Genomic DNA, 16705 nt, shown 5'->3' on the forward strand with positions numbered 1-16705 from the left:
CCGAGCGGGTTTGTAGGTGGGGGGGGGGAGGGGGGGGCGCTGTGATTATCACAGAACGCTGCGCGGCCATTTGAGGGGTTGTATTCAATCCGAGCACGGATATTGACTCTTATTACTCGTATAATACTTGTACTCGACAAAAGTGCTTTATCCTTACCGGATACTCGTTTCAGCCGGATACTCGGATCACCCCTAGTAAATACATACAACACCAAAAAATTAACCCCGTAGGCTAATTGAAAAAAAATTATAGGAAAATTAATTGTTCGTTCAATTAAATTTTGTGTATAGTATCAATTTACAGGTAGGGTAGGGCTAGACCACTCTGTAATTTACAGATAGAGTAGGTCTAGACCGCTCTATAATTTACAGATAGAGCAGGTCTAGACCACTCTGTAATTTACAGATAGAGCAGGTCTAGACCACTCTGTAATTTACAGATAGAGCAGGTCTAGACCAATCTGTAATTTACAGATAGAGCAGGTCTAGACCACTCTGTAATTTACAGATAGAGCAGGTCTAGACCAATCTGTAATTTACAGATAGAGTAGGTCTAGACCGCTCTATAATTTACAGATAGAGCAGGTCTAGACCGCTCTTTAATTTACAGATAGAGCAGGTCTAGACCGCTCTATAATTTACAGATAGAGCAGGTCTAGACCACTCTAAAATTTACAGATAGAGCAGGTCTAGACCACTCTGTCATTTACAGATAGAGTAGGTCTAGACCGCTCTATAATTTACAGATAGAGTAGGTCTAGACCGCTCTATGATTTACAGATAGAGCAGGTCTAGACCACTCTAAAATTTACAGACAGAGCGGGTCTAGATCACTTTGTAATTTACAGATAGAGCAGGTCTAGACCACTCTATAATTTACAGATAGAGTAGGTCTAGACCGCTCTATAATTTACAGATAGAGCAGGTCTACACCACTCTGTAATTTACAGTTAGAACAGGTCTAGACCACTCTATAATTTACAGATAGAGCAGGTCTAGATCACACTCTATAATTTGCAAAGCCTGGGACAGACCCAGGCTCTAGATAGGCGGTGTCTGCCGGTGCCGGTTGGAGGGGAGATGAACAGTTGCAACAACAGGCGTAATCTCTTTGTCTCAACAACAACTGAGACTGTTATCTTCCACACATTTTACCAAACGTTTTGTAGTATTTCAATTGTCACAGGCACATTACCACAGTAAAGTTAATTTAAAAAAAGATACAGCCAATATGCCAATGTTGACAGTACATAAATAGTAATAATAATAATAGTAAACACAATACTATATAATATAATACAAATTGGTGCCACAGTTTGACCGGACTATATGTATAATTGTATAATTATATATTTATATATAAATTAAAAGTATAATTTTATACAACTTACCAGCAGCAACAAGTTATTTATATATTTTGTTTTTAATACTTATTATTTCACTGCATCATTCATCTTCATTTATTTCATTTATTTCCTTTCTTTTGTGAGAAAATTGTCCTTTTCCAGATGCTCGGTGTCCCTTTAACTGTTTCTCATTAATCAACTGCACCCTCTAGTGGTAAAAGGCATGATGTGGCTCAAATGGAAACCTGTTGAGGCTTCCGCATTGAGCTGTTTGTGTCATACATTTTGTTCCCTATGATTTTTGACAGATTTAGTTCAAATCATACATAAAGTATTCCTTTTGGTTCTTCTATGCACACTACAAGTGTTCAGATGATTGATGCTCAAATGAGTAATGACTGGCCTCTATTTTATGCCATCATCATCTAATCAACATCTGTCAACAGACGCGGGAGCAGCAAGGCTTTCCATCCAGTTACATGAGTAAAAAACAGCATATATGGTTAGGGTTTATGTTAGCGGGCTGCCTGTGAATACATTAGCAGAGTAGCTGACAGTATGATACACATACACAAACACACACTGAATCACAGAGGTATTTCTTCACCTACTGATAGGACTAGGTCACAATTAACTATATAATTTTCACGATCAGGGAGTGAAAGAACGCTGAAAAGGGAGGAGTGGCAGACAGATTAAAAGATGCAACATGGTTGGGTTAGGGTGGGTAACAGGTTTGATTTTACACTCACACAGAGAGAGAGAGAGAGAGAGAGAGAGAGAGAGTTATCTCCACAGATAAAAGGAAGGCTTCATGGGAAAAACAACAACCTGGAGCTGGCAACAGTTGTGTCTATCCCCGTGTCTGTTTGTGTGTGTGTGTGTGTGTGTGTGTGTGTGTGTGTGTGTGTGTGTGTGTGTGTGTGTGTGTGTGCGTGTGTGTGTGTGTGTGTGTCCTTGGGACAGGCTGTGGCTGGATTGCCACACAGTGGGATGGGTATGGCTGCTAAGGCAACCCCATCAGCCCAAGCAACAGTAGCAACTGGTAGCTAAGTAACAGGATCCCAGCAGCAGAGGGGGGGGGGTATTTAGCTCTGGTTACATTCACATCCTGGATCCAATTACAATTTTCCTCAAAAACATAAGAGTTGCGCCCACTGTAAAACATCACTGATAACATTGGACCCATGGCTCCTGTATTAATTCAAATTTTCAATTTAATTGTGTAGTGAGTGTCAAATAATTACAGTAGTTATCTCAGGACAGTTTACAGATAAAGTAGGCCTAGACCACATTTTATAATTTAAGAGTTGATAATTCCCCTTTTGTTCCAATTAATTGGGATCTGACAAACTGCAGACTACAAAGCAAGAGCGTGGCTTTCACTCTGTCTGCAATGCATTTTGGAATACTACCAGATGATCTTAATTGGATTTTATGAAATTACTCTACTTGGCTCTTTTTTTTACTTGTTTCTACTGCACAAAGCATCCATCTTGCATTAGTAAATACATTTCCAATCTGTCTTTGTGCATCTTTATGCAAATAAGCTGCACTGGATTGTGTCAGGCACCCTTAACAAATAGTGTGTCTAGCCTGGCCAACAGCTGGGTGGCCCCATTGTCCCCACACACCAAGAGACTGTTACTGTGTGTGTGTGTGTGTGTGTGTGTGTGTGTGTGTGTGTGTTTGTGTGTGTGTGTGTGTGTGTTTGTTAGTAAGTGACAGTGTCCCTTGAGTATCTGCCTGTGTAGGAGGCGGTTTTCTCACAGTTTTGAGCAGGAAGATATTAATTACCATTGACAAATAGAAAAAACACTTTTGCAGTAAATACGCATGAGGAAGAACTGTATGAGTTAAGACAAGGCCACACAACAAACACAAACACACACACACACACACACACACACACACATTTGACATTGCCTCCCTGTCTCTCTGTACAGACAGGTGCAGTCCCTCTCCTGTACAGCAGAGGGTGGTCTAAATAAGCTGCATCACACTGAACATCACGTACTGTCAACTAGCAGTGGAAGACGTCTTCAGATCGTCTACTCCAGTAAAAGTAGTAATAACACACTTTGAAAATTTCCAAGTAAAAGTTCTGCATTTTACTTTAATAAAAGCATACAATCAGCAAAATGTAGTTAAAAACGCACCCGTTGTACAGTAAAATGTTCCATGTCAGTGTTTTCCTATTCTATCTGGTGTTTCTGGATTTATATTCCTGCTGCATTAATGTGTATGTTGCATTTAGCTGCTGTAGATGTTTATGGTTGGGCTCATTTTAACTCCTTTTATACTGCCACACCAAACCGTTTTACTTGCATTTTTTAAAATCTTATATATAGGTCTATATAAAAGACACTTCAGATACATCATTAGGGAACCACTAAGGTCTATATAAAAGAGACTTCAGATACAGTATTAGGGACCACTAAGGTCTATGAAAAAGATACAGAATACACAATATAGATACAATATTAGTATTTTGTTTTGTTGTGGTTAATGTGTGTAATAAACATTATACTTCATGAGATAAAAATCTTCTAAGCTATGACATCCTAATTCATATTTTTTCCAGAATGATGCAGGTCTTGTTCTCCGGAGGCTCCACGCGGAGCTTTTTCTGTAGGCTATATAAGTAGACTAATGTTTATACCTGTGCGTTGGTGTGTGCATCAAGCCGGCGTGTGTGTGGTAGAGCGAGGGAGAAGTGACTCTAGAGTCCTAGTGAGAGAAACAAAGTGTCTCCCCTGTTCTTTCTGACCACGGTGGGACATCTGCAGCAGGAGAAGTTAACCCTCTCCTGGATCTCATGTTGTGGATGGAGAAGGAGAACCAAGAAAATGAGTTGGGGGGGAATGCAACACTACAAAGCACCGACATGCGTAGGGTCTGGCGTAGCCTAATGTCTCAGCGTACCTACATACGTAGCCACAGCGTACATTTTGCGCAGAAGGATAAATCCCGCTTAATGTGGAGCAAGGCGCTCTTACTACGGCCACTAGAGGGCGGCGTCACTAAAAAACATAACTAGAGGTTGTAATTGCTGCTTGAACAAACAACCTATGAGGGCGTTTTTCGGGGGAGGGAAGTCTCTTTTTAATATTTGGTTATAAACCAAAGTGTTGGACAGACTACAATTTGACCTGATTATTTTTAATATAAAAATGAGTTTAACTCAGGGGGTTTACGGAAGTTATTACCATTCATCCTGAGGGGAAAATGAATGTCTGCCCACACTAGTAGGCAAATCCATTCCATAGTTGTTGAGACATTTCACTTAAAACTGATGGCAGTAGAAGACAAGTACCCCATGGCATCAATTAAATTGCAATATACAGTACAGTTGTGTATACTAATGTGTATATTGTGTGAGATATATATATCAGCAGCTACAGTGGTGCTCATATGCTTATGAACCCATGCTAAAGATGAGGACTAAAGAGGACTAAAGAAAATCATCTTTTTAGAAATTAATTTGAATGAAAGGATACAATGCATCCGGATAAAATTCCCTTGGCCTTTGGAATTGAAATACCCCCCCTCCACACATCATCACATACCCTTCACCATACATAGAGATTGGCATGTTTTTATTTCAGTAAGCTTAATAGCTGGTTTGATTTGCATTAAGAGATGATTTTATGGATAGTTTCCCATGCCTATCTCTAGGTATGATGAGTCCTCAACCAACCTGTGTCAGACACCAAACAAGACGAGGACCACAAAAGCGTCACGTTCGTTTATCAAAGGGTTGGGGGTTATGGGAGTTTCAGTGGTACCGGTAAATCCAAAAATTTACCGGTAAAAAAAATTAATGATTACTTTCAGTGAACTGTGGGTGTTTTTTATTTTGTTTTATTTTATAGCATTTAAAACAAACTGTGAGCCACTCAACATCCTCTGAACTATGAGTCCAAATAATCCATAATTTACAAAAAATAGGTATTATTAAAAAGTGACAAAAACGTTTCAAAAAGCGAGAAAACAAGGTTATTTTTCAATTCTGACCCCCAAGGACAATAGGTTCACAGTCTCCGGGAAGACAACACAAGGGTTAAAATGCATCATGTTTCAGGAAATATAATTATTCTATGTTATTAGCCTAAAACGTATCTAAGAAAAAGGCTACGGGATAGATGCAGACTTATAACTCAATATCTTTGGCCCTTTAGTCACAGATACACTACAAAACTCGGTCTGTTTGATTGTTTCTGTTTTTTTTTGGAAAAAAAACTGAAATTTAATACCAAAATTATGGACGAGAACATGCAGCAACATGTTAAGAGAGAGTAAGCGAGAGAGAGACTCCAGGAGAAAGTGAAAGAATGTGGAAGTAAAGATAAGAACGGGGGAATCCCCGTGAGAAGGGACTCAGAGAGAAACCAAGAGTTTAGTTGCTTTCGTGTGCATGTGAAAGACATTATTGAGAAAAGGGACATTTTCTCAATAATTGGTTTCAGTTGTAAAGACAGGACAGGTATGTGTAACTGAGCCGAGTGAGGTTTTAAGTGAAGCTGGGGATGACAAACAATGCCTCTGAACGTTAAATTCAATAGAATCCCAAATAGGAAGTGGACAGGTTACTGTTACCAACGTGAGACCAGGCAGAGTCTCACTGATGGGAAATCTTTACTATGAAAAACAAGCAGACACTCTAACGAGTGACCCCCAATTCTGTTTTCTCTCTTTGTTAGTGAAATAAAGCTGCTTTCAAGTGCGGTCGGAAATGTGATCGATAAACAATCTCACCGGAAACTTATTCTTCAATATGTAATCTAAAAAACAAACAGAAAATGACATGCAATTGAACGAGCCCTCACACATGGGATCCCTTGTTGTTTTGAAAACTGGCAAAATAGTCGTGTTGTTGTGGAAAGCAATGCTGAATCATCGTTGATTCATCCTTGCTGCCAGCTCCTGTCTTGCACGGGCTACAGCATTAAAAATACAATTAAGAACAACGCGTTCTGCTCCCACCTGTGTGGGACGTGGCCCAATTTGCATACAGATATCTGCATTGCCATTTTGCCTAGTCAAAACTCTAATTCAAAACATCTGTAGTTACATTTTGACTAGGCAGAATGACAGATGTCTCAAATTTCAGATATCTCTAATTAAAATGTATTTCAAGATATATGTACCTCGATAATAGATCCCTAACTCTAGTTTGAGATATCTACTATGCCATTTTGCCTAGTCAAAACTTAATTTTTATTTAAATCATTTTAAATTGAGTTGCAAATATCCATAATTCAGATAGTGGATATCTGCAACTGAATTGTAGATATCTGTAATGATGAACCCCATACAAATGAATGGAAAAAGCAAAGTAATTTTTCCTGGGAAGAATGTAGTCGCGGATATCTGAAATGTTCTTTTTGACTAGGCAAAACTGAATTAAAGATATCTGCAACACATATGAATTGTAGCTCCTAAATTCTGCAAATCGCCTGACCGCTTTTCCTATAGTAAAAAGTCCTGGAGCTGTTAAGATTAGGTTGACTGATCCATATCTACCATGAGTTTTAATGTTTGATATGGGAAGTTTAAAATGGCACTTTATAAAAATCCTTTCCTCTGGGTACTAAACATCTGATCCAAAGGTTGAATATTGCAGGATTCCCTGTTGGCGATGTAAAGTCTGGGTGTCAGACGCTCATAATGATACACCACGGGGAAGTGTCTGATCTTGCTCATGATCACGATAAATTGCATGTTAGAAGAAAATACAAAGAGGACTGTGTCTGACTGAAAGAGAGACAGAGAGAAAAGAATTTAATTTCCCTTGCGGGGTACATAAAGTATGTCATATTAAATACCTTTTTCACTGGTTTTGGTGCCTAGGTAGCTCACCTGGTAGAGCAGGCGCCCATATTTAGAGGTCAACTCCTTTACAAAGTGGCTAATTTCATCCTGAACAGGTAACGTTAAGCAACAATAAGTTGCTACTGCTCCCAATAAGTAACAAAATAACGCCAACGTGTTCCTATTTACATGTGATTTGAACAGTCACAGAGTGTACACATAACAAGGTCACATGAGACACAGCCATATTCTAACAGCATACATACAGGGAACTATATTCTGCTACTGCTACTGCTGCTACTTGGGCGGAGTGATTTGCTCGCAGCACCCAAGAAACCCTGTGGTCACGGATCTGAGAGTTTGCCTGGAGTTTGCTCAGAGTTGGAGTAATAGATTATTTAGCAGCACTTCATCTATCACTAACATTTGTAGTCTTAGTAAATTATCTCCAAATGTAAGCCCTTCTGTTTCACTTGGGCCAAAATGTCAACTTGAAAATTTACATTTGATCATTTGGCGGATGCATTTGTACAAAGCAACGTACAAATGAGTGCAATAAAAAACACAGTAAATCAGGGAGATAACATTTGAGAGTAAAACACGGTATATTGTGATCTAGTTGGCGGACTGCCATGCAATGTACTGAGTGATTCAGACATAACCACCCCGTCACAGACATGTAGAGAATGCCCCACAGGGCAAATAACTCTCATTTAAGTACTGATCTAAATGCTGTATCTGAAAGGATAGAAATAGTGAGGAATGACACTAGTAAACAAAAATACTACCAAGAAGCTCATTTCTCTAGAAGCTGCTTCGAGGTTCAGAAGTGTCAGTGTGTGGTATTTATCTCTATCAAGGCTTTCATCACCACTTAGTGACAGTGGTGGAATTGGGTTTGCTTTTAATTACTGCACTTAGGTACACATTTGAGATACTTGAAAAACAATAACTGTTCTTAATGCAACTTGGATGAATGTCTTGCATGTGATTGTGTTTATGCAACTTTAATTTTTTTTTTTTTTACAATCTTCTGCCTGTTTTGTATTATACTTTTTACTCCACTACATTAGTTTATACAGCTTTACTTGCTCTTCTTCCTGCCCAGTGAAAACCAGGTATCTCCAGATGTGTTCTTAACTAAATATTCTTAAAAAAGCCTAGGATCAACTGAAAAATGCATCATTACAAATCAGAGAACATGACTGTTTTTATAAAGGTTGAATTTTTAGAGATAGGTGGTCCTCACAGGTGATGCTACATGCGATATGATGATGTTATAGAATATAAAACTATCCAACAGTATTTTATTATTTTATTTAACCTTTATTTAACCAGGAAGTCCCTTGAGATTGAAATCTCTTTTACAACGGAGACCTGGCCAAGACGGCACACCAGTTACAATTTAAAAAGAAATACAGCATAGATAAAATCCCACATAGAGGAAAGGAACAGGTCACATGTGGCAGTTGCATGTTTGAATTACATGGCCTTAAAATAATTTAATGGGACTAGATGATTTAGATAAAGGCGTGATTGAGCACAACTTGAAACATCTACAACATTTAAATGCAACATCCACATTAATGCAGCAGGAATATGAATCCAGAAACACCAGATAGAATAGGAAAACACTGACAGGGAACATTTTACTGCACAAAGTACTGGTAAGTACATTTCGCTGATTACCTACTTTTACTACAGTAAGGTTTAAAAAGCAGGACTTTGACTTATAGTCAAGTATTTTCTCTGTGTGGTATCTGTATTTTTACTTAAAGTGTTCATATTGTGCATATTTTCAGGTTCATAACTGTATTTAGAGGTTAAATAAAAATGAGTTTACATGGTTTAATTAAAAAAAAAAAAAAAAAGTTTTTGATGTACTACACATTGCTGCAGCTCCTCTTTTCAACCTGGGTGTTGAGCTCTGTTTTAGCTACAGAGTGAGACATCACACTTCTGTTCCATCTTTGTTGGGAGTCACACATGTGCGGTACCTAGGTAAGGACATCAGGACTAGCCAGTCAGAAGCAGACTATGAGCCCTGACAGTACCTAGGTAAGGACTACTAGCCAGTCAGAAGCAGAGTATGAGCCCTGACAGTACCTAGGTAAGGACTACTAGCCAGTCAGAAGCAGGGTATGAGCCCTGACAGTACCTAGGTAACAGTGATGTAGTTGATGCTAAACGCACGTAAACGCCATTTATGCACCTCTCAAAATTCGGAAATGGCGTTTACCCACCTCCAAAGTGCGTTTATCCACCTCTGAATAGCCTATCGTCCCAAAGCCATTCTAAATTAAGCTTATATTGTTTTAGTTTCGTATTGTTCATTATTAGTTTCATAGGTTGTTAAACCTAAGACGAAGTCTATCATATTGCGCTGCATTACTGTCAGTGTTGACCAATCTCTTGCAGTGTCTGGTGTATATTCCCCCAGCGTCGCCTTTAAGGCAGCGCTACCTGGAAGGTAATAGGATTGGGCAATGGTTGGGTGCCTTGAAGTCACGGTCGCAGCGCTGCCTGGAAGTTGACGTTGGGGGCTTATAAAATGAAGAACATCGCGGGTACGGTAAACGTTTCTATGGTAACAGTGAGTTGTACCAATCAGAAACGTTGCTGTTATGCTTAGGATTGTGGGTAATGTAGGTTTTCTACATAAGATAGTGGATAATTGTTTTTCTTATAATGTTACAAGGTTGATATCATACAGACTTCAAGCTTCATCAGGGGCAGAAACTGGGTCAGTCTACCTGGGATGGTTTATACATTATGGCTGATAATCTAAATTCATATGGAGAAAATCAATGGGGTTTTTATATATATATATATATATATATATATATATATATATATATATATATATATATAAAAACTGTAATCACCAACTATTTTGATAATTGAGTAGTTGGTTTGAGTAATCTTTTTTGAGACAAAAGTAAAAAGGTCTTATTATTCCAGATTGTTAAATGTGAATATTTTACACATTTCTTGTTGTCTCTGTTTTTGTCATTTAGTAAACTTCATAGATTTTAACCATATAATTCCTTCTTGAGTCTTTTTAACAAGAACTTCAATTAATGTATGAACTGAATACTGATTGTGTGACCTATGAGGGAGCAACCAGTGATAAAAGACAACCTATAGCAATGTCATCAGGATACACCGGTAGGCTGTGGCCCACCTGATCACAGAAGTTATAGTTTACCCACCTCTTTTTTTACCACTACACCATTGCTAGGTAAGGACTAGGAGCCAGTCAGAAGGAGAGAAACATTTCCCCACAGGGCTTTCTCTAGTTTCATTTGAATGACAGGTTAGGAGAAAGTATCGATGAAATTTATTCACACCTCAACTAGAACTTCCCCTTATAACGCCAGAAAAGTGATTCAATGACAGGAGTTGTGTCCCTTTGAGAAAGTTGAAAGCTTTTATTTTGCATTCATGTTTATTTGAGTAGAAATGTCTGGCAGTACATAACGTGTTTTTGTGTTTCACTTCAGTCACTCTGGGGCGTCGGTGCCACACACAGACACACAACCTGGTGTAATACATACCACACACACACACCCCTGCAGCTACAGCCTGACATGAGCACACATCCACTCTTACATTCTCTCTCTCACGCACACACACACACACACACACACAAACACACAAACACACACACACACACACACACTCAGCTGAAACACTCCATGCTGGCCTTGGCTCTCTCCATCTCATGTAGGAAGTTGTAAAACTGTGGGAGCGTCAACTCTGGAAAAGACGAGGGAAGAAAACAGGAAACGGTTAGTAGATGACAGACTGAGAACACTTTGGTATAAACAAGGCTTCAATATCAATCATGCAGTATATCCAAGTTTCATGACAACTTGTTCCACTCGCTCTTGTAAAAACTGGTCCGGTAGCTTTTTAAAGCGAGTAATTCTCGGGAAGTGAAGGATTTAAAATGTCTGCAGTCCATTAGCATTTAGCACCACCATGGATGAACCCAGGTAACACTTTACTTGAAGTTTTCTACATAAGAGTGACATAACACTGTCATGAACACATGACACTGACATGACACTGACATGACACTGACATGACACTAACATGACACAGTCATGACACATGAACCCTAACCCTAACAATAACCATAACTTGTCTTGACAAAACCAAAAGACGAAAGAAGCGTATGTCATTACCGTTTGACTAGATTATAATGTTATATGACACGTTAGGATGTCATTTTTTTGTAAAAAGTGTAACCACCAGGAATCTGAATCAGAAAAGCTTTATTGCCAAGTGTGTGTTTTTTACACATACAAGGAATTCGTTTTGTGCTGTAGGAGCGTATCACACATTCTCTAAATACAAGACGGCTAAGAGAATCAGCGCCAGAATATAACAATGTAAGTATAAACATACTGTTAGGCACAGTATGTACTTAAAAATGGGTTCCATGGGTTCCGGGCCTTGTTGATAACACAAGCACCTCAATGAGTCACAAACAAAATGTTAGCAATAGAGACAAAAAGAATTTGATATGTTGCCTGCCAAGTTAACAACTCTCAAGTCCCCCGATTAGCAGCGTTAGCATGTATGAGGTCCCAACTGTTTACCATATAAATGTAGCAGACACTACATAGACAGGCTGCCAAATGTCTGTTAGCGGGAACACTCCTGGAGTGTGTAAAGGCAAAAGTTCACTCATGAAAAAAAGGGTTTAATAATTTTGTTGATTTTTTTTATCAAGGGTTTGAGAAAAGAGACCTGTGATTTGTGATTTTTTTGTTGTTCTCTGTGCTCTAAATGTGCATCAGTCAGATCACCACCACACTGATCAAAGAGTCTAATTAGGCAATTTGAGCAAACAAGGGTTTCTTGTTTGCATTTAACATTTAACATGCTTCACTATTGGGATTTGTGCATGTGAAGGCAAACAAACAACTCAACATTTTGATCTCCTCGTAAGCTCCCATGTACGTATGTAATTTAATTTTGCTCAAGCATTAAAAAAAAAAGTTAGTACTGGACTAGCCTGTGTTCATCTCCGCGGCACAAGCCACCTTTTCTCTCCTCTTAACCATCTTTCTGCTTGTGTTAAGCAACACAGCAGCACTTATTAATACTTTTTTTTAAATAATTTGTATCCTTTATTGGTCCGTGTGGGGGAATTACAATTTACACTGTTGTTATCACAGACTACACACAGCCCTGAGATACACACACATGCTCAGGTCCTATGCATGCACTAATGCAGAAATGAGTGAGTGCATAAGTGCACCTCCACCACACTCTGTAATTTGGCCCATATGGGGAGTTAAATCAGACATCAATCAAACATTTGACCACTTACAGGTCCACTTGACATCTCCTGCTGTGTGTCTTCATTCAAATGTTGATTCATGCTTCTTTAATCATATGGATCTGACATATTTACATCCAGTTAGGCAGGAGGTTCTTACTAAATGCAATAAATTATGTGAACAAATGCTTTCAGTGCTGTCTGTGTCAGTAACAGCAGAGTCGCTCACCCATGTAGACGTTTTCAGTGGAATTCCCCTTTCTGACCACCAGCTTCAACTGCAAGACAACAAAAAAAGTGTTTAACACAATTGTGTGTGTGTGTGTGTGTGTGTGTGTGTGTGTATGCACAGATGTGTGTGTAACAGAGAGCTTTCTTACCTGCAGAAAGATGTTGCCCACTTTCTGTATTTCACTGGTGCCGACAGTCACTGTGGGGGTGGTCAGAATACACCATTACCACAAAGTAATCAATGAACTCACAAAGACATCACATTATTACACCAGTCAAGTAACACAACAAACTGATGGAGGCAGCGGTAGAGCAGCAACTCCCCTCGTGTTCTCTGAGGTAAAATTACAGTTTTTGTCACAGGAGTCTGGTGGAAGAGAGCAGAGATAACAGCTTCAGTTCCCCGTCCTAAGAGTCGATCTGCTGTCCCCGACCACAGCAGGACATTCCTTAGCTTCTGTTTGGTAGTCCTACCTGCTTCTCCGAACTGGGGGCGTTCCAACCCCCCATCTACTGTAGCTAACACTCTGACTATGGAGAAGCAGCTCATAGAACCACACATCAAAACACCTGAACTATCACCAAAAATAGAGTCAGCTTACAGATTTCGAAGGAGGCCACAACAAATTGTGTAAGAACACAAAAGACCTGGGCTGTCTTTATGCACTTTTATATCCTTTCAGTATTAAATGAGATAGTCTGTTTGAAATACATACATGTAAGACAAGCTTTGGCCGTGTCGGCTCTCCGATTATTTGTGTCTCCAGCCTACAGCCGGCGACATGCAGAGACACTTACTGTTTGCCTGGCTGAAGGTTTTGCATGTCAATAACAGCCCAGTCAAGTAAACTAGGAGGAGTGGACTCTCCTGCTCCTGCTCAGTGTATTAGCATTTCTATTACCTGGGAGTCTCAACGAGCCGTTGGATCAAATGAATAAACAAGGCCCAATAGAGACCCATCAGCTGATGGGTTTAAATGAGCCACAACAAAGAATTTGAGCACATAAGCTATGCTAATCGTACGTTGGAGTAGATCCTCTCTGTGTTCATGAAAATGTGAGTGGGACTTTTGAGAGGAGAGACAACTGCAGAGCTTTCCATGTGCTCAGAAATAAACTTGAAGTGAAGCTATAATTTTGTCGAGAGCTAAATGTGATGTCTGGTTTTGGCTTTGTCTTACCTCCAAACTTCCACTCCATGTCAACCAGCTGGTTGACCATCAAAGTCTGTCCCACAGCGAGTCTGGACAGCGCTGCATAGTGCTCCCCCCACTGCAACATACAGAAAAAAGACTCCTGTGCTCAATCAATGATATCTGGGTAGGTTACAACTGGATTGTACATGACTTTTAAAGGCAACAATTCATGCACTGGATCATCATCATTTTGTACACACTGCAGTAGATTTGCTCCCAAATGATCTACTAGATGTCCGTTTTGTAAGCATGAATGTTAATACCTGAGTTTGTTTTAGAAGTAAGTTGCTGGATTGTCCCTTAAGTACATTTACTCAAGTACACATACAACGTACTTGTACTTTACTGAAGTATTTCCATTTTTTGCAACTTTCTACTTGTAATCCACTCCATCTGAGAGTGCATATAGTGAGGCGATGTTTTTTTTTTTTTTTTTACAGTGTGTTCAGGGGACAGGCAGCTAGCAGATAATAAATAGATGTTTTTTACAGTGTGTTCAGGGGACAGGCAGTTAGCAGATAGTGAGGAGATATTTTATACAGTGTGTTCAGGGGACAGGCAGCTAGCAGATAGTGAGCTTTTTTTTACAGTGTGTTCTGGGGACAGGCAGCTAGCAGATAGTGAGTAGATGTTTTTTACAGTGGGTTCAGGAGACAGGCAGCTAGCAGATAGTAAGGAGATGTTTTATACAGTGTGTTCAGGGGACAGGCAGCTAGCAGATAGTGAGATGTTTTTTTACGGTGTGTTCATGGGACAAGCAGCTAGCAGATAGTGAGGAGATGTTTTTTACAGTGTGTTCAGGGGACAGGCAGCTAGCACATAATGAGGAGATGTTTTTACAGTGTGTTCAGGGGAAGGGCAGCTAGCAGATAGTGAGATGTTTTTTTACAGTGTGTTCAGGGGACAGGCAGCTAGCAGATAGTGAGGAGATGTTTTTTAGTGTGTTCAGGGGACAGGCAGCTAGCAGATAGTGAGGAGATGTTTTTTCACATTGTGTTCAGGGGACAGGCAGCTAGCAGATAGTGAGGAGATGTTTTTTCACATTGTGTTCAGGGGACAGGCAGCTAGCAGATAGGGAGCACAACCTTAAACTTCTACAGCAGTTAACTGCAACATACACATTAATGCAGCAGGAATATGAATCCAGAAACATGAGACAGAATAGGAAAACACTGACATTTTCCTGCATTATACACAGTTTATGTACTTTTTGTATTTTCACAGTGTAGTATGAATACTTTCGCTACTTCATCCCCCTCAGGCTTAACCCTCGTACTAATGTCTTGAGATAGAAGTGAAGGTTACCTGCTGTGAAAAGTGAGCCGCCTTGTCTTCGTTTAGTCCTGAGGCAAATAAAGCAACAGATTAAGCAGCTTTGGTTTTACGAGGAATATGTTCACACTGATGAGTACAAAAGCTGCATTATATACTTAAAGGTACAATATGGAATATTTCTGCATTCAAATGTCAAAAAACAACCATACCTATTCTATATTTTTGTTAAGTTGTGTACTTACAATATCTTAAATTTTTCCAACAACGTTCAAACCCAGAGAAATGTGTTATTTTATTTAAGCAAATTGTTTTGACGAAGACAGCACTAAGCTAGCCCACAACTACGTTTAACAGCTAGCGTTGAAGTGCCCATATTATGAAAGTCCCTTTTCTGGGATTTGGGGGTTATTTTGTGTCTCTGGTGCTTCCACACACATACAAACTTGGAAAAAAAACATCCATGTTGTTTTGAGTGAGATCCGGTTTCTGAATGTCCTCTGTCTTCAGTCTCTGAATGAGCTGTTCAACATCTGGACGGCTTTCTACGTCACTCTCAGATGAGGTGGCTAACTGTAGCATGCTAGCTCATTCTCAATGGCTAAACACTGCTCCAACAGCTATTCATAGTTGACCATAATCTCCAAAAGAACTACTTCCTGTCTCTATTGTGCAGGTGTTCCACAAGTGGCCTTCGTCTAGAAGAAGTCTCCCAGCTAATCCTGCTTGGACTAACCAAAGCTAGAGAAAGAGTTATCTCGCTGTTGGGATCTTAACTAGCTACTGAGCGTGTGCAGCTCCCAACAAAGATAGTATAGAAGTGAGATTTTTCAGTCTGGAGCTAATACAAGTGAGATGTCTCACTCTGGAGCTAAAAAAGGGTGAAAACAGGATCTTCAGCAATATGCAGTACAACAAAAACTATGGTGTTTTTTGAGAATGAGACCATGTAAAACTATTCCGGTACAACCTTTAACCTTTAATGTTAGCTGTATAGATATCCCACCCTGGTTTTCCTGCCTGACTCCCTGCCACTAAGGGACTTCAGTCGGGATGAGAGCGGACAACAGCCCCAAGGGACATGACACATAAAACAATCAAATAAATGGTCCCTGTTAAAGACTGAGTCATTCTATAAAGGATTCGACGTGTACCTAATGTCACAAGGTCTTCTTGGATCTGCTCGGCTGTTAGGTTTTTCTTCAAGGCGCCTGAGGAGAAATATTTCAAGAGTATCAAGTTAAGTGCTGTGGGAATATTTAAACCAGCTGCATTCGTGTCTTTAGACAAGATATGATACTACCAGTAGCAGGTTTGCGTTATTAATCTTTTTTTTTAGTTTGGACTACTCAAAAAAAGAAAAACTCCTTTATACACTATGTGTGTGTGTGCGTGCGTGCGTGCGTGCGTGCATGCGTGTGTGTCTTTCCCACCCTGTGGCACCAGCAGGACGCTCTTCATCAGGCTCCTCAGAGGACCGGCACTCATCCCATGTTCCCCAGCAAACTCACCAAGCTGCTGCATGAACCTCTCTGTCTACACACACACACACA

General features: G+C 39.7%; 1 protein-coding gene and 1 long non-coding RNA gene across 6 annotated transcripts in view; both read right to left on the minus strand.

The window, feature by feature from the left end:
• Positions 1-735: 735 nt before the first annotated feature.
• Positions 736-16705, minus strand: part of LOC117947610 — a 34148-nt gene continuing 18178 nt past the window's right edge. Inside the window, exons 2-3 of the long non-coding RNA XR_004657274.1 lie at positions 866-969; positions 736-799 (exon numbers count right to left, since the gene is read on the minus strand). This is a non-coding gene — a long non-coding RNA (uncharacterized LOC117947610). The remainder of the gene's footprint in view (positions 800-865; positions 970-16705) is intronic.
• The window catches only part of commd7 (COMM domain containing 7), a 30316-nt gene continuing 24178 nt past the window's right edge, over positions 10568-16705 (minus strand). Inside the window, exons 3-10 of one of the 5 annotated variants that reach the window (XM_034876691.1) lie at positions 16586-16688; positions 16307-16363; positions 15186-15223; positions 13866-13956; positions 12834-12883; positions 12683-12731; positions 10842-10919; positions 10568-10811 (exon numbers count right to left, since the gene is read on the minus strand). In XM_034876691.1, the coding sequence (XP_034732582.1) occupies positions 10843-10919; positions 12683-12731; positions 12834-12883; positions 13866-13956; positions 15186-15223; positions 16307-16363; positions 16586-16688 (465 nt within the window). In that variant the 3' untranslated portion in view covers positions 10568-10811; position 10842. Of the gene's footprint in view, positions 10920-12682; positions 12732-12833; positions 12884-13865; positions 13957-15185; positions 15224-16306; positions 16364-16585; positions 16689-16705 lie in introns of all 5 variants that reach the window. The other 4 variants (XM_034876690.1, XM_034876688.1, XM_034876693.1 and 1 more) reach the window with 4 other exon arrangements.

The sequence above is a fragment of the Etheostoma cragini genome, chromosome 7 (genome assembly GCF_013103735.1).
Source record: "Etheostoma cragini isolate CJK2018 chromosome 7, CSU_Ecrag_1.0, whole genome shotgun sequence".
Taxonomy (NCBI): domain Eukaryota; kingdom Metazoa; phylum Chordata; class Actinopteri; order Perciformes; family Percidae; genus Etheostoma; species Etheostoma cragini.